Source organism: Eutrigla gurnardus (genome assembly GCF_963514095.1).
Source record: "Eutrigla gurnardus genome assembly, chromosome: 1".
Taxonomy (NCBI): Eukaryota; Metazoa; Chordata; class Actinopteri; order Perciformes; family Triglidae; genus Eutrigla; species Eutrigla gurnardus.
Window position 1 is genome coordinate 23,802,900 of NC_139915.1, and position 21,960 is coordinate 23,824,859.

Here is a 21,960-nt window from a genome sequence, read left to right on the forward strand (position 1 = left end):
GCTATGCTAAGCTAACCAGCTCTTCAGAGAAACCATTAAGTTAGTTCTCTTAATATGTCCTCCCTTGCTGCTATGCAAATCATGCTTTAGCAAAAAGGTAACCTGTAATTATTTATATGGCCTGTAGATCTATAGGACACCAACATGGTGCACATTTATCATTCATTAGGAGAGCATGTTGCTTCTCCTTCTAAAGGACTGTAGTCCCACATATAAAACCCTGTATCTACAAAAGTTGGGACAAACTAAATCCCGTGACTACGTTCTTTGCTTTTATTTCAGATACCAAAACGCAGTTCAGATTCAAATCTGAACTGTTGCCACTCTGGAGTCATTACTGCGTCTGATTTCATATACGTAACTTTTTTTCTGCAGAAGAAGGGTGTGTCAGGACAACCGGGCTTCTATTTTGCACATTAAAGAGGCAATATACCCTTTTCAAGACCAGAACTTACAGATCGCAAAGAATCACATGCAGCTAAACAGAGAAAGCAGCTTCACCGTTAACAGATCAGAATAAAGGTTCATCTGTATGTTCTACATATCTACGGGAGGAAAATTAAAAAGCCTCAAAAGAAGCAAACACTTACATGGACAAACATATACTCCAATTCCCAGTTCATCTTGTGTCTGTATCAAGTCTCTAGCTCATGCTGTTGAGTCTGCTGGTTTTCTGGATGCCTCCAGCCACGCGCACCACAAGACCAGACGCTAGCTGATACAGCACCGAGCTCTGGAGCTCACTGGCGGATGAAACCTTCCCAGTGTGTCTGAAGACACAAGCAGTGTTCCCCCCTTAACTTGCTAGCCCTGTGACAGATAATTGGCCATCCCTGCCGTCCATCAGGCGTCCCGGCTTCCTTCCTCAATCACATGAGTTGGGAGGCTCACAGGGCCAGAAAACATGACGAGAAACCAACTCACACGACCCCAAACAACAGCCGTAAACCTGCGTCCCGTCCCTACACACTGGATTGAAAGTGTGTTAATTAATTAACACCCAAAAATGTATGCAAATTGGAGTTTCCAAAGCTAATATATGTCTGTCTTGTCAAACACCACCAAGTTAAATTTACTTTAGGATACAGTTAAGTGTTGAAATAAGACACAGCCATTAAACAGCCAGCCTCGGTGTATCTGCCCTCGGTGTGTTTGTTTGTGTTGGACAGGACTGCGATGACTACATGCCAGAACATATACAACATGAGTTGAGCACAATTTAACTGGGTTATCTCAGTAATCCAATGCACATGCTCTCAAATGGAGCTGGGAAGAAGAAAACCAACCGCTGACAAAATTTCACCACCTGATGCGGTTGAGGGAACACCTAAAGCACACAAAGCATGACTGTTACATGAAGGGACGGGACGATCTAGGATTTGATCAAGAATAGAGATTAAAAACAGTCACAATAACTTGATCCTGGTGAGTTTCCATTATCGGGATCACTGAAAATATCGTCGCGACTGACTTGAAAAAGCTGTCAAGCTCGCTATCATGGTAGCGATACAAAAAAATACAAGGTGGAAAATATTTTTTTAGTTTATTTATACAACCCCATCATTTATGTTAAACGAACAGATGTCTGTATGTAAAAATGGTTCCAGTATGTTTAAAGTTTTAAGCATATTTTGATGATTATCGGGATAATATAATTAATCGCAATTATTTTGGCCAAAATAATCATGACATGATATATTATTAACTACTATGCTGTAATATAAAATGTATTAAAGTAAAGTAAGTATTAAAAGGGGGGCTGCACGGTGGTGTAGTGGGTAGCACTCTCGCCTCACAGCAAGAGGGTCCTGGGTTCGATTCCCGGGTCGGCCCGGGTTCCTTCTGTGTGGAGTTTGCATGTTCTCCCCGTGTAAGCGTGGGTTCTCTCCGGGTTCTCCGGCTTCCTCCCACAGTCCAAAGACATGCAGGATGGGGATAGGTTCATTGGTGACTCTAAATTGCCCGTAGGTGTGAATGTGAGCGTGAATGGTTGTTTGTCTCTACATGTCTCCCTGTGATAGACTGGCGTCCTGTCCAGGGTGTACCCTGCCTTCGCCCAATGACAGCTGGGATCGGCTCCAGCCCCCCCGTGACCCTAAATACAGGATAAGCGGTAGAAAATGGATGGATGGAAGTATTAAAAGTATTAAATAAATTTAATTTGTTATCCTGAGATAGACATGAATGTCTGTATTTCATTTCATGGCACTCAATCCAAACATTAATAATAATATTTATAATACATTTAATTTGTAGTGCGCTTTCGCTAGTACTCAAAGTCGCTTTACAGTTAAAATAAAAACAAAAGGCTATTGAGATATTTCACTCAAACCAAAAAAAGTTAAAAAAAAGTAAAAAAAAGTCAACAAAAAGTACATAGATCACCAAAGCAATTCATACTCTGAGGCAACATGGATGGTTGCAACAAACTTAATATCAAACATCCAATAATTGTTGAGATATTTCAGTCTGGACCAAGTGGACCGACTCTCATTGGTAATCACGGAGCCATGCTGCTAATATGGCAAAAAATGAGGGATCAGGATAAATCAAAGGTTGCATGAGTTACATTGAATGTACACCAAAGCACAGAAAACCACTGCTCCTGCTGGACTTAAAACGGTCAAACACGCCGCACTACAAGTGATGTAACAGCAGGTGTTTCTCTTTCCTTTCTCTCCTTTGCTGCATTTCAAGTGTGGAACAGCTTACTGGCAGTTTAGCTATGTGCCAGTTTGAATGAATGCTGGCACATGTACCAGACATGTACCAGTAGAGAGAGAGAGAGAGAGAGAGAGAGAGAGAGAGAGAGAGAGAGAGAGAGAGAGAGTGTGTGTGTGTGTGTGTGTGTGTGTGTGTGTGTGTGCTTAAGTAAATGAGGCTACACAGTTTGTCACATACGGCTTCATCATCACAGAGGTCTGTAGAGTGATGTGAACCTGAAAACACTGCACATGGACAATGTATTAATTATTCCTGCTCTATGAAACACTGTAGGCTATATTGTATATTTGTATATACAATGCATGCAATGAAGCTGATTCTCTAGCAATATATAGAAATATCCATCCATCCATCCATTTTCTACCGCTTATCCTGTATTCAGGGTCACGGGGGGGCTGGAGCCGATCCCAGCTGTCATTGGGCGAAGGCAGGGTACACCCTGGACAGGTCGCCAGTCTATCGCAGGGCCGACATGTAGAGACAGACAACCATTCACACTCACATTCACACCTACGGGCAATTTAGAGTCACCAATTAACCTATCCCCATCCTGCATGTCTTTGGACTGTGGGAGGAAGCCGGAGAACCCGGAGAGAACCCACGCTTACACAGGGAGAACATGCAAACTCCACACAGAAGGAACCCAGGCCGACCCGGGAATCGAACCCAGGACCCTCTTGCTGTGAGGCGAGAGTGCTACCCACTACACCACCGTGCAGCCCTATATAGAAATATATATATATATATATATATATATATATATATATATATATATATATATTTCTATATATCTCATTTAAATGAGTCATTGCTCTAAACTGCCCACAACATGGTGATGACTAAGCCAGCAGCTTGTAGCTAACGGTGCAAACAGCTGCAAAAGTGCTGACATGGATAACAGTGTTTACCTGAAAGGGAACATGAGGATGGGAACTACGCTTCCAAGATGACGCCGCCATCAGCTGTAACCGCCGTTATGAGTGTGGTGTCGAGCCGTAGCTGTGAGCTTGCCAGCTGGGGGCACTCTCGTGCACAGACATACGCTAAAAGCACGTGCAATCAGGCTGGGTTTGTAAACAAAGAATGGAGAAGCTCGGATCACAACACACACAGAGGGAGAGCGACGTCATTCTATGCTCAGGTAGACATTACTCCATTACATATTCTCATAGCAAATACCTGTTTGCTGATTTATTCCTGCTGTGAATATCAAATTTAGCACCTGTAAATGACAGATCCTAAAGGTGCAGTTTTCCAAAAGTAGACCTTTTATCTTTACACAGTTAGCTTGTTGTGAAAAAGGAAATCTAGAGAGGAATCTTTTATTCTCAGTTTAAACTTATTGTGGTGCAGCTAAAGATTACTTTAAATGATAGTATGTCTTTTTGTAACTATTGGTTGGGGGTTGAAGGGTCTTTCCATCTCTGAGTCATCTAATGGAGCATTGCCTCACTGCCATTCCCATTTCCATAAGAATAGCTTCCCTCTCTTCCATCTCTGCTTCTATCCACATAGCACTGTCTCCCACAATTTCACCAACTCTTACTAGTTTCCATCCTGATTTGTTCCACATACTTTATTTGGGTCAGACGGATGGAACAGACTCAATAAAACAACTAAAAGACAGTAGCTTTGTTCTTCTCCTCCAACCTACGAAATTGGACTTCTGACTCACTTTCTCTTCATACTGGCGGCCAGGTCATACAGGAGCCAGGTGTACATCGGAGCAGAATGTATTGCTATCGTGTGTATTTGTATGTGTGTGTTTGTGCACACGCTAACCAAGCAGCGCAGACCGCTCAATAAGCTTCTATGAGGCTGACTCATTCGCACAAAGAGCAGAGTGTTTCCCACCCCTGTGTTGGAAAAGTAAATCACAGAGAGTGCTCTGACATCAGACGCTGACTTCTAAAATAGAGGGGACCATTCAAAGGAGAAACCAACGTTGTGTTTCCCAGCCACACTTACACATACGTTCAAAGCTTCCCCCATCTCCTGCGTTTAAAGCCATTTAACACCCAACAAGAGTCTTATGGAACAAGCCTATGCTGCTGGCACAGGAAACTAATAAGAGCAGCCTCAGCCAAAATCTTGCATAGGTAGTAGGTTTTCACCTAGGTGGTATTTAACAGGACCCAGCACATGCTGAAACAGAGTGAAAGCAGGCAGCAACCCTCATGCTCCTTTCTTAAATTTATAATGCATGCTGACATCATACTGCATGTCAGACCAGCATGTATTATGTGGTTTTCATTCATTTCAAAGCCACCACCACTAGAAAAACATGCAAAAATCTAAATTTGCTGGGAGGACATTCAGAAAATTGAAACACACTGAATGTGTAACAAACACAATTAAGATATAAAAAGCAGCACAGTCAACCTGCTAGCACCCTGCTATAATCACATGAGCTTATTCTACCCAAGTATACTGCGGCAATACGTTTCTTGATAAAACTCATCATTACATGACAACTCCCCAATTACGAAATGATCCAACAGACGATTGCAAAATATTGAATTTACTATCTTCATTAATATTTCTATTTTAAGAAACTGGAAACAGTAATATTTTCATATGCTTTGAAATGCTACTTGTTGCCAGTACATTTTCTGTCAATCAGCAAGTAGATCAATTGAAGAATGTCAGCACTAAATGCAACATCAAGATGTCTTTTTTGTTGCCTCTTGCCTCCTTGATGATCAGAGGTCAGTAGGCTGTAGAACAGCACCCCAGCGGGGAGTCCATCTGCATACACAGGGTTCAAATGTGTGTCACAGTGATCGACAGCTCGGCTACGTTTGTTAAACCACAACACACCTTCATCAACAAAAGAGATCCAACTGTCTGAAAGTAGAGTGGTTCTGATAACAAATGCTGTGGTGCTGCTGTTTAGTTTTTAAAGGAATTTCAATGACAACCACACACACACACGTTTTCTCACCACCACTTTCCTCAAGCTGAACACACCAGCTGTCAAAGTAGGGGGATGGGTGACTCATCTCCTCCTTCCCTCGCACACTTATATTGGTTTCCAGATTTGCAATCACAGAATACAGCAGTAGCAGCAGCAGCAGCAGCAACATCAGCACTTATGACCTTGTGGGTGTCACATTCTCCTCAGTGAGCATCTGGGGCCGTACAAAGCTACAGTGAGGGTTTCAGGGCCTCCACAAGTCTAAAGATCCCGGATGCTAAAGGATGCTAAAACTGTCCGGATGCAGCGGCTCATCGCAGCATCTTAGCGGTACCCAACCTGCGGGAACTCGGCTTGCACCCAAGAAGCGCCAGCGCGAGCCCGAGAGACACGCGCCCAAAACAGAACGCTGACAAACACAGGGCCGTGTCAGATGCACGAGGCTGAGCTAGCGCCAAATGTTTAAGGGGTTTAAAATCGCATTTGAGCCTCCATGATGGCTGGCACCGCCTTTGCATCATCCCAGCCCGCTAGCCTCCGGGGGGGGGGGGGGGGGGGGGGGATAACTGTATCCTTTTTTTGGAGAATGTGAATAAACAAGGTTACAAATGACATAAAAGCTAAAATAAGCTGATACTGTATGTAAAGCACGGCACCGCATCTGTTAACCTTGTCTTTTTTCCTTTTTTTAAGTCAGCTGCACCCATTTCAGAGCCGAACTGACATCTATATTTAAAAACACATCTCACTTGCCTGCCAGGCCAGCGTGTTTTAATGTGATTCAACGTGCATTTTATTCTTTTAAAAACACCACCAACGAGCCTGCTATTACAAAGACAGATCTTTTCCCCGTAGCGAAAATCAAACTGTCAGCAGTTTGTCTCCTTGGAAATGTTAAAAGACGTTTAGCATGAAGCTAAACCTGCGACTGTGATATGTATTGAGCCGACATGCTAGCGATTTACAGCGATACGTTTGAATATACACTTGTTTTACCTTTGTGTACAGCTCCGACGCTGCCATGACGGACAGTCACACGCTATGTCCTTTCTCCAGTCTGGGCTACGAGTCCGGCAGGTCCCCGGGACTCGGTGCGTATTCTCATGTATGTGAGCAAGGAGTCCTTTGTTGCCGCGGCGGTTACTCAGGAGGAAGATGTGTCTCTTATTGCCATGATAACCTGGAACGCTTGAGGCTGCCGGGATTTCGGTGGCTCTCACTTTGCATTCTGGGTACAATGGATGAAATGATTCAGCCGAATGAGCCAAACGGAGAAGGGGCTGCTTCCGCGTGGGAAACTGCGCCCCCCGATGGCCAGGACCTGAAAACACACCAACACAACAACAACAACAAAAAAATCACAAAAAAACCCAAAAGCCAATCAATTTAGCTTCTGAAAAAAAAAAAACTATAGAAATTGAAAGGGCAACTCTATATTATATTTATATTTGTCGTTATCTTCATCACGAATCACAACATATTAATTATGTAAATATATGTAATAATACAATATGTAATATATGTTTTATGAGGCTCTTCTTCTGTTTTAATAACATTTTTAAGTGGAATTAGTTCAGAAATCATGCCAACAATTAGAAATGAAAGGGCCGACAATCAAATATAATAAAAATGCCTCATTTATATAGTGCTTTTGTCCAAAGCGCTTTACAACAATGAATGACATTCACCCATTCATTCCCACATTCACACACTGACGGCGGAGTCAACCACGTAGGGCGACAACCAGCTCATCAGGAGCAATTAGGGTGAGGTGTCTTGCTCAGGGACACCAGGCACTCAGCTAGGAGGAGCCGGGGATCGAACTGGCAATCTTGCGGTTGCTAGCCAACCCGCTCTACCTCCTGAGCTAAACCCATTTTTAATCCATTTAGGGGTATTTTTCAGTTTTATTATGACTAATAATATTTCACAAATTCAAATGTTTTTTCAGATATTTTCATTATGTAACATGTGTACATGCTGGGGGGGAAAAATGTCATTTTTTTGTGGCACTGTTACAACTGAATTCAAATGCAGGAACAAATCGCAGAATAAAGCAACTACAATGTCTTTTTGATGTGCATCGTTTTCATCAAGAAGCCTTTCAACAGTATTTAATGAGATTTTATTTTGTTGGTGCAAGTATTGGGGTTTTGTTATAAAAGGAAAATCAAATGTACTCCATTTTTGAAGTTGCACCAACTGCGATGCTGGCTTAGTCAGTTGACCACTGAATAAAAAAATAACATTGACTTGAACAAACTCTAAGGGAAAGTTTATTCAAAAGCATGTTTTCAAAACATGGGAGAAAAGACAAGGATGAAGTCCAACCTGTACCATTTTCCTCATCCAAGTGAATCCCATTATTATTGATGATAATCTGATTAAACATCTGAAAACATCTGAAAGTAGCTTTGATAACCATACGTCCTAAAACATCAAAAAGTAAACATAACACACATGACACAGCAATGAAACATTTGTGCAAAACTATTTTATTTACAAAACCAAATGGCACAAAGTGACAGCAGGACAGCCACATGCACAGCTCAGACAGATGTTGTGCTAGCTTCAATTTACCACATTGCAGGTAAGATTCATCCACTCAGTAAAGACCTTGGGATAGCACTATACAGGGCCAAGGAGATTTTGAAGATAAAATACTTAAACTCATGAGTATAGAAGGTTTTTCCCAAAACTGAACATGGTTCATAACACTATTTGTGCCAAGAGCTGCTCCCAGTATTATTATTATTTATTTTTGTATTATTATCTTTTACTTAGTCTACACACAGCATACAGGACGCAAAGACTGGTCCCTACTGACAGAAATTTAGTGTTTATGTCCCATATACTCCTCTACCTCGGGCATGGTTAACATTTTATTCATGACAACTTGTAACCTGAAATGTTGACCTGAGGAGAGGACAGTCGAGACTGGATGGCAAACCTCAAATAAAGTTCAAACTTTCAACATTGCAGTTCAAACTGAAGCAAAATCTCGCTCATATTTCTCTATATATGCAGCACCTGAGCTTTTCAGCATCTGCGTAAACCTCTGTGTTCAGTGAACCTTAATTAAAATTTGCTTTTGGGAACCCTGCTTCACACATGCAGTCCCATGTCACACTCTGGCCTTCACTGTGTGATCCTTTAGCACAGCTTCCTCCCATAGTTCATATTCATAGTGTTAACAAATGAGCTATTCCTCTGCTTTCAATTACCATTTTCAATAAATCGCAAGCATATTGACAGCATCATTTAAATGAGGGCATACAGTGAATTATACAAATTTGATTTAAAATGGTCTAAAATGCTGACATCTGCCCCTGTGCCAAACAAAATGAAATGTATGTCTGTATGTATGTATACATACATACACACACTTCCAAACAAAGAGGCTCTTGATGACCATACTACAGCCCTCAAACCACACAGCGCAGCTTCCACTGCTCGCCCCCCTCTTCAGCCAGTAAACGCCATGGTATCACTTGTACTTTGAGGCGTTTCCAAGCTGCTCATCCCACTTACACTTGAATGTCCTGTCCTTCAGTGTATCTTATATTGAATAAAGAGAAAATAAAAAAAGAACATGGAGACGTAAGAAGACAATGACAGAAGGGCAGTTTGTTTGGAGAAGTGAGGGATAAAGGCAAGGATAGGAGGCAGTTGGGGCAGGGCCAGGTGGGATGGAAACAAAAACGAACTAGCTAGCCAGTTTGCTGGGTGAGGGTTCTTGATGGGTGGGGAGAGGGCAGAGGCAGGGGACAGGTACACCGTGAGGAGGGGGAGGGGGTTGAATGGTACATCTCTGAGACTTGAGAGGTTTAGGGCTGGGAGGTATTGTCGAGGCTGTGTGTGCATCAGCCTGCCAGTTTACTGGCCACCAGAGAAGGTTTCCTCTGGGGCAGGTCCTGGGGCGTGGGGATGTGGTCCCCTGTGATCTCAGTCTTCTCTGGTGCAGCCGTCGGCAACTGCTTGTTCTTCATCTTGGCTTTAGCCATGTTGTAGTCACCAGAGTCAAAGTACTTTTGCTACAGAGAGACAAGATAATTAAACTTTTGATGTGTGAACTATGAAGAATGAACACATTAATTACATTGCAAGGAGAGATTAATTATATATTTAATAAACAACAGATTTACTGTGATTTTGACAGATTAATAACAGTTCTTATCTTAAGTACATTTTTTTTGTTTTCACCTTGAGCGAGTGAGTCTGTGTTCATGGATATATTTTGGTAGCCACGATCGCGCCACAACGGTACAAGATGCAGTCACGAAACTTAACAAATGTGTAGTTGAGATCAAAATGAAGGTTGAGTTCAAAGTTGGGCATGGTTTGAGCAAGTGGGGAGAAAGGCTATTGGGCCCCCTCACCTTATACCCCAGGCCCAATTTGTTACCATGGCTAGTGTGATCCCATAGTAAGATGGACAGTATACGTTGGATTGTGCAAGCACACGCAACGTGGCACAGGCAACGTTAAACAGTTTGTTTCATTGGTTCCATGTTATTCTGTTGTTTGACAATTTGTGGCGATAACTTGCCAACAAATATATTAATTACTAAAAAAAGACACTTTGACATTGCAAATGCTTTACAGAGGAGGAAATGCATTCACTGTTCATTGCAACTCAAGGATGCACACAATGTGTTCTGAAAAAGTGAATGTATACAAAACTTTTGTTTTGGCTACAGGCCACCGATAAGCTACACTTTTAAGGCTTGGTTGGCAGGCAAGAAAAAATATATATATATATTTCGAGTCTTTGTCATCAAATCGTTTTGTTTTTGCCAAATGTCCACCAATAGTTCAGCACATTTCAACACTCTTTAAGTGAAAAGAATATACCGAAAACATAAAGAAGCTACTAATCCTCACATTTGACAGGCTGCTAACCAGCAAGTAGCATTGCTGGTATGTTGACTTGCTCAATGAATTGTCATTTATCACAATGGTCCACTGTGTTAAAACATATACTCTACTGACAATTTATGTGAGCCGCACACCTAGCGAATACGGACACAGTCTAGTTAAAAATCCCCGCAATAAATCTAGCCTTTGTGCATTGAGATTTGTGTTGCACTAAGCCTTTCTGAAATGTTGCTTGTAATCATTGATGTAAATATTATGCTGTGTAAATCTCAAGAACGTGAAGCTTGAGTTACTATTAATTTGCCAAACCACATTCATTTAAGTTAATGAACTGGCAACTGAGTCTAAGTGCAACATTACTAACAAACAACATTTAGTATGTTTAGAGAGTGCATCTAATCATTGTGTATTTTGCAGACAAACGAGAGATAACTCACCCCCTTCTGGAGGCGTTTGCGAAGCAGGTCAGAGCCCCCTGGCTTATTTCCTAAATTTTGGTATCTGGCCTTCAGTTTAGCCTCCTCTGACTTCTCAGGACTGATCGTCTTTTCCTGAACCTCCTGTAAAATAAACGTAAGGGGAAACGTTTTGATAAAAAAAAAAAAAACATGCAGCACAATAAGAGAGTAGATGAAATTGGTGACTCCCACTGAAACATCTGTCAGATGATTGCAGTGCGCTATAGAGATAATCTGGCTCCATGCTAGATAGTTAGATAGATAGATAGACAGACTATTGATCCCAAGCTGGGAAATTAAAGTATAGCAGCAGCATTACACACAGTGACAACACAGTAACTAAAGATAGAGAACACAATAGGTAAAGACACAACATATAAAAAGAGCAATATAAAATGTATAAATAGCAGTAAATTAAAGTGCAAATTGAAAAGTGAAAAAAATCAGGTGCAGTGAACAGATAAACATAATAGGCTATGGGGCTTGAGGACTGTTTTGGTTTTTAGCTGTTATTGTACAATGTGATGGCATGTGGCAGGAAACATTTCCTGTATCTGTCCCTTCGACAGCGGAGCTGGAGCAGCCTGTGGGAGAAGGTGTTCCGCTGTTTGACCACTGTGTGATGTATAATCAAGTATACAAACGTTTACTAAAACATTCCTGGAGAAGACCGATGCAACCTACGGTAGAGTGCGTATTTTCACCTGTGTCATACTGTAGAGCACCGCGCAAATTTGTTTAGTTTAGTGGGTTACACCACCGCTTGGGATTAACCGCTAACGTTATAAATGGAGCAACATAAACGTCAGTTTGTTTTGCGTAACCAGCTGGGCGATTAGCTAGGTAGCAAGCTAGCAGCAAGCACAACTGCTGAGGATAAAGTGGAATAGAAAAATATGGTTACTGTAATGAGGCTTCAATTCAGGGTATGGCAATCTTTTGGGTTGAGCTACGTTCATTCATACATTTGCAGCGGATCTAACGGTTAACGCTACCTATTTCCCCAGTTTGAATGTCATGACAGTTAGCTTGGCCAACGGCGAGCTGCTAACATTAGCTAGCAGCGTCGCCGTCCGAGAACATCCGCTCTATTGGCAACCGAAACGACGGGCCGCCTAACTGACAACACTTACTGTGATTGTGTTGTGGAGTTTGACAAATAAGATCAACAATTCCACACAGGAGTCGATGCATTAGCTGGTTTCGGTTGAAATGTCAACAGTAACGAGCGCGGACCTAAGGCGCTAAGAAGCTAAACCGCTAACCCGCTGCAGAGTTACCTTTTCCTCCACCGGTGTCTCCTCGGCAGTCTGTGTTTCTCCGTTGTCCTCCGACATTTCTGTGTTGTCGAGATCCCAGACGAGAGATCTAGTCGAAACTAGTTGAACAAGAGGTTCACAAATCCCCCGCTGTGACTTTCCGTGCCCATACGAGTCCTCCTGCCGACTGCCGAGCGCGCACTCCCGCACAAAAAAAATCCTACGTCACATGCGGAGACACCATGCGCGCCCACCTCCGGGAACGCCTGCCGTGCACCCGCACGTTTTGCTGGGATCGGATTTACATTGCATAATCATACCGATCAGCTGTTACACCCACGTGCTGAAAAATAAATCCAAATTTCAGTCAAATTATCCTCCAGTGTGGATGCTGATGTTGATAAACACGGTCTAGTTCATTTGACATGTTCCCATACTAATAGTGTTTTATTCTTAATGCAGTGTGTTTATACTAAAATTCAAATCCAAAACTTTCCATATTGTGTTGAATTACATTTGAATTAAGCAACACAGTATACATATGCGACACAAACACGTACGGGTCAACAACAAATCCACAGGCTGACTGTCACCATGCAAAAAAATAAAATATATATATATATATGGTGCATAGTACAAATGTGGTGAGGCTGCGCATGTGCATCTAACAGCCAAGTGGCATACATTGGCCGCCATGTTACATTTGTCAACTGTTGTGTAGATTGCTGCGTGTATTCTTACACGTGTGAAGTAGTGCTGACTCAAAGCTGTAGCAACCAGCATTTAGGTCAGGGATTATGTCAGTGCTGTGCTGCACAGACTACTATTCATAGCAATGATTAATAGCAACCTGCGGTTTTGTCTAAGAGGGTGATTTGGAAATTTAGACTTAATATGCAGACAAACACGGCATGTATAATGTATCTTCTTTTGATTTAGTATGTGCTATATGTGCTTTGTTATACTTAAACAATCACCTGTAGATAAACCATTCTTGTGCATCTAAACTCAACCCTGTTTCCTGTTTTTGGTCCATTATAAAAAATCTTGTTTGAGTTTACATCTGTTTTTACATCTGAAAACCCAAAGGGGTTCATAATGTGCAGTTTAGGACCAAATTTTAAGGACGACAGAAATAACTTGTGTTTTGTTCCTTTCATTCCAGTGTGTGACTGTGTGGCGATGTAGTGGTGGGATAAATTATAACACAGAGAGACAGAGCAGCTTTCAAGATTGCTTTAGAAGATATATAGATATATTTTTTTTTCAGATTTGAATATTAATGTCAAAAATACATACTATGATATACCGTTTGCACTACATCATCTTAGCATGACAGACGTCACAAGTAATAACTGAAATATTAATTTAAATATTAAATAAACTGATGGTAAGTAAACTGAAAGTGAATGTGTAAACACTAAACTAAGATTACTCTGTCTATTGCAACACTTCCAATAAAGTGGTTCTGTAACAGTACAAAAGTATTAGAATATCACTATTTTCTGTTTCATTTCCAGTTATAATGAGAAAAAAAAATCCACAGTGCACTTTCGATGTTCTGGTGTGATGTTTTCAGTTGAATCGAGCTTGATTGCTTATTCAACTTCTTTAGTGGTCCGTCGTATGTGGGTTTTTTTGGACGAGGGGATGGCGTTGCACCACAGTCCGCCACCTGCTTCCCCTTCAATACGCACTCCCTCTGCTCCGAGCTCAAGAATCACAGGGTCAAAGTTAACCACGATTTCAGTTTGATCAAGCTTATCTTCAAGGATTTTAAGCAAAAATATTTTACCATTAAAAGGGTCTCATATTGCATTTGGAACAAAATGAATTGTGATTCAACATTTATTCATCAGGTCGTGTTCAGGTCCAATTAACATTTAGATTTGAGTCAAACGGAGTGAAGTAGCCTAAACTCTGCAGAAATCATTTCAGTGTCTAACTGCTTCTGTAGATGGTCACTGCTCTCTACTCTCCTGCCAGACGCTGGAGGGGATACACACAACAGTAAGAAAAAGAATACAACCTATCAGATCTGGTAATGCCTTCTTAACTAGGGGATCTGATCTCCATAACCGTAACCTTTGACCCAACTTCTTTGATCCAAGGACGTGCACTTAACAAAGAACATCATATCCGACGGGTCTCCCGGGCTCTTAGCCTCACCTTTTGTCAGTTCTGTGTGACAGAAGGGATGACGCTTAAGATTTTTGGGCACATGCCAGGTGAGTCTTGTTGACTGCAGTCCTTAAATTGCTTTTAGAGCTGTTAATCAAGCCATGGGCTGCGCATGAGTCTATCGCTGGCATCAAGGTGTGATTGAAGCTTCGGTAGTCGCCTGCCAGGTGGAGGAGGGAGGGAGTTAAGTCTCAGCAGCGGGGAGAGAATGGTGGGTCAATAGGGGACTCTGTAGAGGACTGGAGCTCGTAGGCAGCTCCGCTGTCCACCTCCATGGACTTCCTGGAAAACAGCAGACGGATGTCCCTATGGAGGTAGATCTTCCCAGACTTAGAACTCTGGAACCTTGTTGGGATTGGGGTGGGAGACAAACCAGACAGAGGATGAATAAGGGAGGAGAAACATCACCGTTGCTGGATGTATTCCGGGTGTAGAGTGCAGTAGAGATGAAATGACAGCCGACATACCTCAGATGAACGAGGTAGCGCAAGGTGCGTCCCTGACCGAGGGGCTTCCTGCTGGTCTGATTGTTTGTATCACGGCGGACGGGAACAGAGAAGGTCCTCTGGCGCAAGAAGGTCTGGTGTCCAGCTGGCATGGCTCTTAGGTCATACATCACAACAAACATCTTCACCACTGTCTTGTTGGGATTGAATAAGGTCTGAAAGGTAGAAGCAGAGAAGCATGGGAGGATATAGACAGGTTTCGATCTCTAACAGCATAACAGAAACTGTGAAAGACACATAAAATTAACAATAAAGAAAGTAAAGTTAATAGAGGGAAATGTCTTTCAAAATTCAAAAGTATCAACGCCATACATGAATAAAAGCAGGCCTTTGTTACATGATGAATTTTCCTCAATAACCACTAGGGGCTCCCCTATCCCTTTGTTACTTGATGTAATTTCCTCTTTGTTCTCAGCCATGTGTGCACCATGGTGCAGATATTTTATGTTAATACATATTTTAAGAACATTTCTAAGTTTTTGGAAAAAAAAAAAAACTAAAACTCACCACTTGAATGGTTCCTGATGGAGGTACACGGTAGCCCCTTTTCCCTAGGGACTCCAGGTTTATCACACCCTGTGAAAAACACATGACAACTACCGTGTCACAAACACACCAGCGCTCACACACATTTGCAGATACAGTTTTCAGGTCAAAGTTCAGTTGAACAGGCTGATAAAATTGTCTATCTCACCATGTATGGTGAGGGAGCGTTGTCGTCGGATACACTGTAGAATGACACCTCCACAGGTAAGGTCAGGTGACTGGGGCAGAAGGACCCGCTGGCTCCCACCTCTGCTGTGAAGCCCTCCACTAACCCTAAAGCCTCCAGGCGGTAGTTCAACACACACTCCTAGGGGAACACAGTTTAATATTTTAATGGAATTCAATTTTTATTTTATTTTATATGATCATTGGTATTGAATTACTGAGTGTGTTTGTGTGTTATACCTCAAAGTTTCCCAGCAGACTGAGACTGGCAAGTGGAGCGCTGGCACTGAACAGCTGCTGTGACTCATCAGTGTACCCCTCTCTCTTTGGACACACCCTGAAGGGTTAAAACACACACACACACACACACTTGATCAACTTGTTGTCATGGCAAGGTGTGTGAAAGAACATCCTATGATGTCTATGAGACAAGCATTCCTGGTATGTCTAAAAAAGACCTGCGTCCACGGTGAGAAAACAAATGTGTGATTGTGAATTTCATTTGTGTGAACACATTTTTTTTTTTTTTTTTTTTTAAATCGCAAAATGTTTGTTCTCTGACATCTTAATTTACCAAAGGAACAGACAGGGGAAAACAGAATGTGTTCAATGGCCACAGACATCTTTAGTATATATAATTAATCAAGCACAAAAAACAATAAAAAAATAAATAAATGGAAAGCTTAAATTAACTGTACACCCCGAGGACCAAACTCTTAAACATCTGCTCTCAAAAGCAGCACTGAGTTACCACCCACATCTGCTGTGTGCAGGCAGTGCCATGAAGCTCCATGTATATGAAATAGACTCAGTTCCATCTGCCATTTTGAGCAGAATGTGTGTGATTCTAGATGCAGCCACAGTACAGCATAGATTCAGCAGGTGGCAGCTTGTCAGCAGAACAGGGCTGACCTAACCTTACCACTCAGAACAACACTCTTTTTGTCTGATCTCTCAACACAGACAATACTTCTGGAACCTGTTGCTGATTGTTAAGGTTAAATATGGTTCCTGTGGCAAACCTCTCTAATATATATCCTTAAATACTACTCCTATGACTTTGGATTGGATACTAATGAATCAACTTTAAACACAATAAAGAACAATAAAAAACAGAGTTTATTTCCCTGCCATTTACAACTGGTAAGTTGAAACAGCTGAAATGTTGCATAGTGCAAAAACAGGTTTTTAAAATTATGACACAAAGCATGAGTAACTTGATCCAGATGGTACTATAATAAAAATAACGTGGGAGGCAACTGCAAAACAAAAACAAAAAGAACTATCTGTCGTCCAACTGTTAATCAGACTGCATTAGACCTGTGAAAGTATCCTGGCCTTATCCTCCTGGACAAACTGATTTGGAGTAACTATAGTAACAAAGCTCCCAGGTGAGAAAATGTGTACCTTTTCCCAGAGGCCCAAGGCAAACCCTTACAGCCAGCCAGAGAGGTGTCCAGATCAAAGTAGCCCGTTTGATTTTTCCTCTGAGGAACCTGTGGCGCACACACACACAACACACACAACACACACAACACACACAACACACACACACACACACACACACACACACACACACACACACACACACACACACACACACACACACACACACACACACACACACACACACACACACACACACACACACACACACACACAGTATCCCAGGTTAGAGCTTGGATGACATATACATGCATATAGAAAATATAGGGTTTAAAATTATACAACTCAATCAGATTCAAAAGGCATCACAGGGATGAAGTGATTTCAGAATATTTAAGTATGACGTTGTTTTGTGCAAAGTGCGTCATATTGTGTATGTGAAAATAAAGTAGCTTGTGTGTAGGCAAGGATGTGGTACACTGAGAATACCCTGAGCATCTCTGAGTAAATGTAAGTGTTTGTGTGCATGAGTGAGGCCGATCAGAAGGTAGGAAACTGTTCCGGCAGCATGTTAATCTGATAAAATCAGCGAAACAATTTAGTGAGGTTGATAAATTGCATGTATGTGTGTGGGTGTGGGTGCGTACATTAACCTTGGCCAACAACTCAGTGGCCCAGCAGCAGCAATAAAAACAGCTGCCAGATATTTCAAAGTCTCCTTACAACGAACATTCACAGGCTCACTTCTAACACTTGAAATAAAGAGGGTAGTGAGTGTGGTGTTTTTGCAAACTCAACTGCATAAACATCGACTATGACTGAGTCAGTACGTGTTTGTGACTGAGAGCCCGCATGTAGAAAATGACAATGACAGTGAGTTTCACTATAAAGATAAGTGTGCGTGTTTCTTACAGGGCTGGAGAGCAGAGGCAGGCCAGTACAGGGGTGGAAGGCCTTGGTTGCTGTGGCGTCTAATGAGTGGCGATTCTGTTTCTTCCAACTGTTGCAGGGACGCAGCGGGGAGGGGCTGTGAGCTCGCTGGATCACAGAGAAGGAGAGTGATTAAGACATTTTGCAAGTAAATTGAAATAATCTGGATTTAGTAAGATATGTTCTCATATATCATGCAATCTTGATTATCACTCCAGTCCCATCTGCTCCCAGCAAAACACTCATTCAACTGAGTGGTGTATAAACGAGGAGGTTTCCTTCTAATTTGATTTGTTAAATTTGAAAAATGTGATGCTTGTAGTAACCCACATTTTGTTTAATAAAGTGTCCAGGGGGGCTAGCTGTTTCCCTGTCTACTGCTGCTGGATTGAGCTAGTGCTGTATTTACTGCACAGACATGAAAGCGGTATCAATCTCCTCTTCTAACACTTGGCAATAAAACAAATACGCTTCTTTTTCCAAAATGTTGAACAATTCCTTTTTTAGAGACACAGTTAAACCAAGGCTCATTAAAACAGGGATATGGCATGGTAAATGGAATAGGTGCAGATTAGTAGATGGGGTATCACTCAAAAGTATATGTAAAAACAAAGCCCATTGAAATGAGGAGTCCCTTACCAGGACAGTAGAAGGGGGGGTCACGTCTGGACTGGAGGTGTTGGAGCATCCAGACATCGAGGGTGCCTGGTTCTCATCCTGCAGGGCAGAGGCCTGGGCTGGTACACAGAACTGCATCTGGGACTGAAGCTGAGGCTGAGGCTTGCTGTGGTTGTGGCTTATGTTACAGTTCATGGCTAGGTTGGCATCATTGCAAGTCCAACTAAAGATCTGGGAATTCCTTGGGCTGTCCTCAAGGACCGGGGAGGCAGAGGGGGTTTCATGGCTGCTGGGTGTCCTGACTCTGAGCTTTTCCTGCGGGGGAGTTCGTAAACGGCGACCAGCCTGGGTGTGGGACTGGCCTTTAAATGAGGGTTCTTCAAGTGTAAAATGAGCACCATTTTGGGCCCGGGGAGAATGGCATTCGTTACCTGGATCCACCCGGGGCTTGTCTGTGCAAACGGGCGCGTGTGTGGCAGGGGTTTGACCACTGCCTCTGTGAGGTTCATGGCTGGGTATGTGGCCGTTAGTGTAGCCGTTGGTGGCAGTGTGTGAGAATTGTGGGATATGTGTGGCGTGCGAGTATGTGCGGACTGTGTGTGTGACGGTTGTTGTGTGTGTTTGGTGCAGATGGCGGTCACTCCTGCTGTGCCTCGGGGACAGAGAGGGGACAGACAGTCTCTCCTGGATGAGTCTGGTTATGTCTTGTACTGCCTGGGCGATCAGGGAGCCTTCTTTCTCCCTGTCTTTTTCCCTCTCTTTCTCTCTCTCCTCTGCATCTCTCGTCTCAGTCATTTTCAGCTTCCTACATGCTGCAGGTTTGGGTGAGGAGCTCTCCCGTTTGCTGAAAGAAGTGTCAGTCACAGGTGTGTTGAATGGACTGGGCCACACACGCCCCACACACTCATAGGGCGGTAGCTCGGGCTCTTTGGTCTTACTGGCAGTTATGTCGTCATGGTTACTGCCCCACATGGCTTTGGGAGGGTTGTCAGAAGCAAAAAGGCCAGGAGGGAGTGGCGGTGCTGTGGGGTCGCAGAAGTTGAGCCTCTGTGCAATGCGGGCAATAACTTCCTGTCTCTCCTGCAGCAGGGAGCCAATCAGGGGGTTCGTCTCGGTTGCAGGCCTTGGGGAGGGGCAACGGGGTGGCTCAGTTAAGGAGAAATTCTTAAATGTTCTCAGTGGCTCAGGGATGGGCCCCTTTGACCTATCACTGCTGTTGGTGCCGGACCCAAAGACCTCTACTTGTGTGGGGTCAGACGAACCATTGAGAGCAGAGTAAAGCCACTTCCCTGCTTTACTTGTGGGAAGTGGAGAGGGGGAGTGGGAGCGTGGGGGTGTGGGGGAGTGAGAGGCCCTGTGGAACAGTGGGGAGCCCTGACGCTGGGGGATGTTGACCTGCGGAAGCTCTCCATTCTGATATGTGTGGTCCTCACCAGGCTCCTGGCTCTTTTTGATGTATGGAGGAGGAACAACAGTGTGGGGAAGGCTATTAATGGGGATGTTGTTGATGGGGAGATTAGGAATGGGTAATCCATTGAGGAGAAGGCCAGACATGGAGTTGGAGTTCTTGCTGTACATGTTAGCATTGTGAAGGAGGTCGTCTTTGCTGGGGTCCTGGTTCTTTTTGTGGGCGAGCAGGCCACCATGGCTGTTGAGGTTTGGGTTGAGGCTGGGGGTCTTGCTGTAAAGTGGAGGCAGGCCGGTATGGATGCTGCAGGCCAGGGTGGGGTAGGTGGGTTGGCGGGGGAGTGACTGGACATGAACCTGCAGTGCAACACTCTGGGAAACATTGGGGATGGGAAAAATGTGTTCTGAAGGAGGCTGGGAGAACTGCCACACCAACTCCTCATCAGCAGCACTGATCCTGTTTGACAGAGACAGTGAGAGAGGGATTCAGTTAACACGCCATTGTTAGCCTTTAAAATATCCAGGAATTGTCAGAGCCTCCGATGATTCAGATGTACTTCCTCTGATTCAATTTTCAGGACAAAATAACAGCACAGCACACAAGGTTTACACCCATATATAAATTTGAAAAGAACACAACTTCATATGCAGTTTCCTGTAGTTTCAATGTTGTGGTGCAACAGCCTCAATAAAAAAGCCACCAGTGTCAGGCCACCAGTGTCATAGTCTTAAGTGAGTGTTATGTCTGACCTGTACAGGATGTTTCTCGGGACAATACCATGGGAGGCGCTGAGCCAGGCACTGAGCTGGGAGAAGAAGACGTAGGAGCGAACAGCCAAGAGCAGGGTCTTCTCCTCAATGAAACGATCACCGCTTCTATTAAAAACACAGTTAAAATATGTGGAAATGTGCCAGTATGTCAGGTTAATGAGAAGACAATTCAAGGAAGTGTGTGTGTGTGTGATGTGTGTGTGTGTGTGTGTGTGTGTGTGTGTGTGTGTGGGGGGGGGGGGGGGGGGGGGGGGGGTTGTTTTTTTAAACAGTGTTCCCTGGTCCTACACTTGAGTGAGAAAGTAGGACAATTTGTAAAGCTAATTAATTTTTTACACAGTATACCTTTTTCTAGCTTTTACCTTTGCATGTCTCTGGATCAAGCTGAAGATGATGAAGTCATACATCTCTCATTAACAATGCCATTCTGTACATTATAGACAAGACTAAAACCTGCACTGAATTTATTGCTACATACATTTTTCTCTGGATACAGCCATTTAGCTTGAACCATGTAACAATGACATACCATTTTTCTCTCGTAACAGCAGTCTACTTTGTATAAATACATCTCTTTTCTAGTGTTGCCCATGTTTAAATAGTAAGTGTGTGTGCTTGTGTGTGTGTGTGTCTTACTGTCTTGGAACTGGCTGTAGGGTCCACCTCTCCAGCAGCAGAGCATCTTGTTTGATGATCGGGTCACTGATAGGGTCACTTGGGGGGCACTCATCACCATAGCAACAGTCTGGCAGGAGCATGACCTCGATCATGATGGGGATGCTGTTCCTCCAAAGCAGGATCACCTCCGAACGGGTTCGCCTTGCCTGCCGACACTGGACACACACACACCCGCAGACAAAGGTGGAGGGTTAGTGTTCATTACTGAATGTCAACACCAGGACCTTGAACTCTCAGGGCAGAGCAGATGGGACCCACAAAAAGCTTCACTTACAGCTGAATTTCTCAGTGATTTTATTTAGGTCACATCTCAAGTCACCATATCAACAATCTTTCCTACTTGGAATTTTACTATATGCTTTTGTGTATAGCTGTTGCAGCTATACATGATTATACATATCCAGTGAGCCTAATTAAAACAAATGCAGTCTAATACAAAAGCCCTGTTATAAACCCTACCATTTCTGGTACATAATGTCAATTTGTTAAAAACTGTTTTATAAAGGTGTTGATTCAACTTCATGGTCATTTCAGAG

The 21,960-nt window shown here is 43.1% G+C and overlaps 3 protein-coding genes across 4 annotated transcripts in view; all 3 read right to left on the minus strand.

The window, feature by feature from the left end:
* The window catches only part of myo5aa (myosin VAa), a 46,147-nt gene extending 39,308 nt beyond the window's left edge, over positions 1–6,839 (minus strand). Inside the window, exon 1 of one of the 2 annotated variants that reach the window (XM_084034948.1) lies at positions 6,638–6,839. In XM_084034948.1, the coding sequence (XP_083891074.1) occupies positions 6,638–6,664 (27 nt within the window). In that variant the 5' untranslated portion in view covers positions 6,665–6,839. The remainder of the gene's footprint in view (positions 1–6,637) is intronic. The other variant, XM_084034949.1, reaches the window with a different exon arrangement.
* A 1,274-nt stretch (positions 6,840–8,113) lies between these two features.
* arpp19a (cAMP-regulated phosphoprotein 19a) lies at positions 8,114–12,462 on the minus strand. Its single transcript, XM_084013638.1, has 3 exons — positions 12,258–12,462; positions 10,957–11,079; positions 8,114–9,675 (listed from the first exon to the last, which is right to left on the minus strand). The coding sequence occupies exons 1-3, from the start codon at positions 12,312–12,314 to the stop codon at positions 9,505–9,507; spliced, it is 351 nt and encodes a 116-aa protein (XP_083869764.1). The 5' UTR covers positions 12,315–12,462; the 3' UTR covers positions 8,114–9,504.
* A 995-nt stretch (positions 12,463–13,457) lies between these two features.
* The window catches only part of atosa (atos homolog A), a 28,445-nt gene continuing 19,942 nt past the window's right edge, over positions 13,458–21,960 (minus strand). Inside the window, exons 3-12 of the mRNA XM_084018036.1 lie at positions 21,383–21,579; positions 20,726–20,851; positions 18,590–20,432; positions 17,933–18,058; positions 17,042–17,130; positions 15,875–15,971; positions 15,618–15,776; positions 15,431–15,499; positions 14,885–15,078; positions 13,458–14,762 (exon numbers count right to left, since the gene is read on the minus strand). Coding sequence (XP_083874162.1) covers positions 14,609–14,762; positions 14,885–15,078; positions 15,431–15,499; positions 15,618–15,776; positions 15,875–15,971; positions 17,042–17,130; positions 17,933–18,058; positions 18,590–20,432; positions 20,726–20,851; positions 21,383–21,579 — 3,054 coding nt within the window. The 3' untranslated portion in view covers positions 13,458–14,608. The remainder of the gene's footprint in view (positions 14,763–14,884; positions 15,079–15,430; positions 15,500–15,617; positions 15,777–15,874; positions 15,972–17,041; positions 17,131–17,932; positions 18,059–18,589; positions 20,433–20,725; positions 20,852–21,382; positions 21,580–21,960) is intronic.

Bases quoted from the DNA above. Each gene is read 5' to 3' on its own strand.
- arpp19a (XM_084013638.1), bottom strand. From the start codon at position 12,314: ATGTCGGAGGACAACGGAGAAACACAGACTGCCGAGGAGACACCGGTG. The intron at 11,080-12,257 runs GTAACTCTGCAG...TTTATTTTACAG, and splicing joins AGACACCGGTGGAGGAAAAG to GAGGTTCAGGAAAAGACGAT. The intron at 9,676-10,956 runs GTGAGTTATCTC...GTCTCTCTGTAG, and splicing joins GCAAACGCCTCCAGAAGGGG to CAAAAGTACTTTGACTCTGG.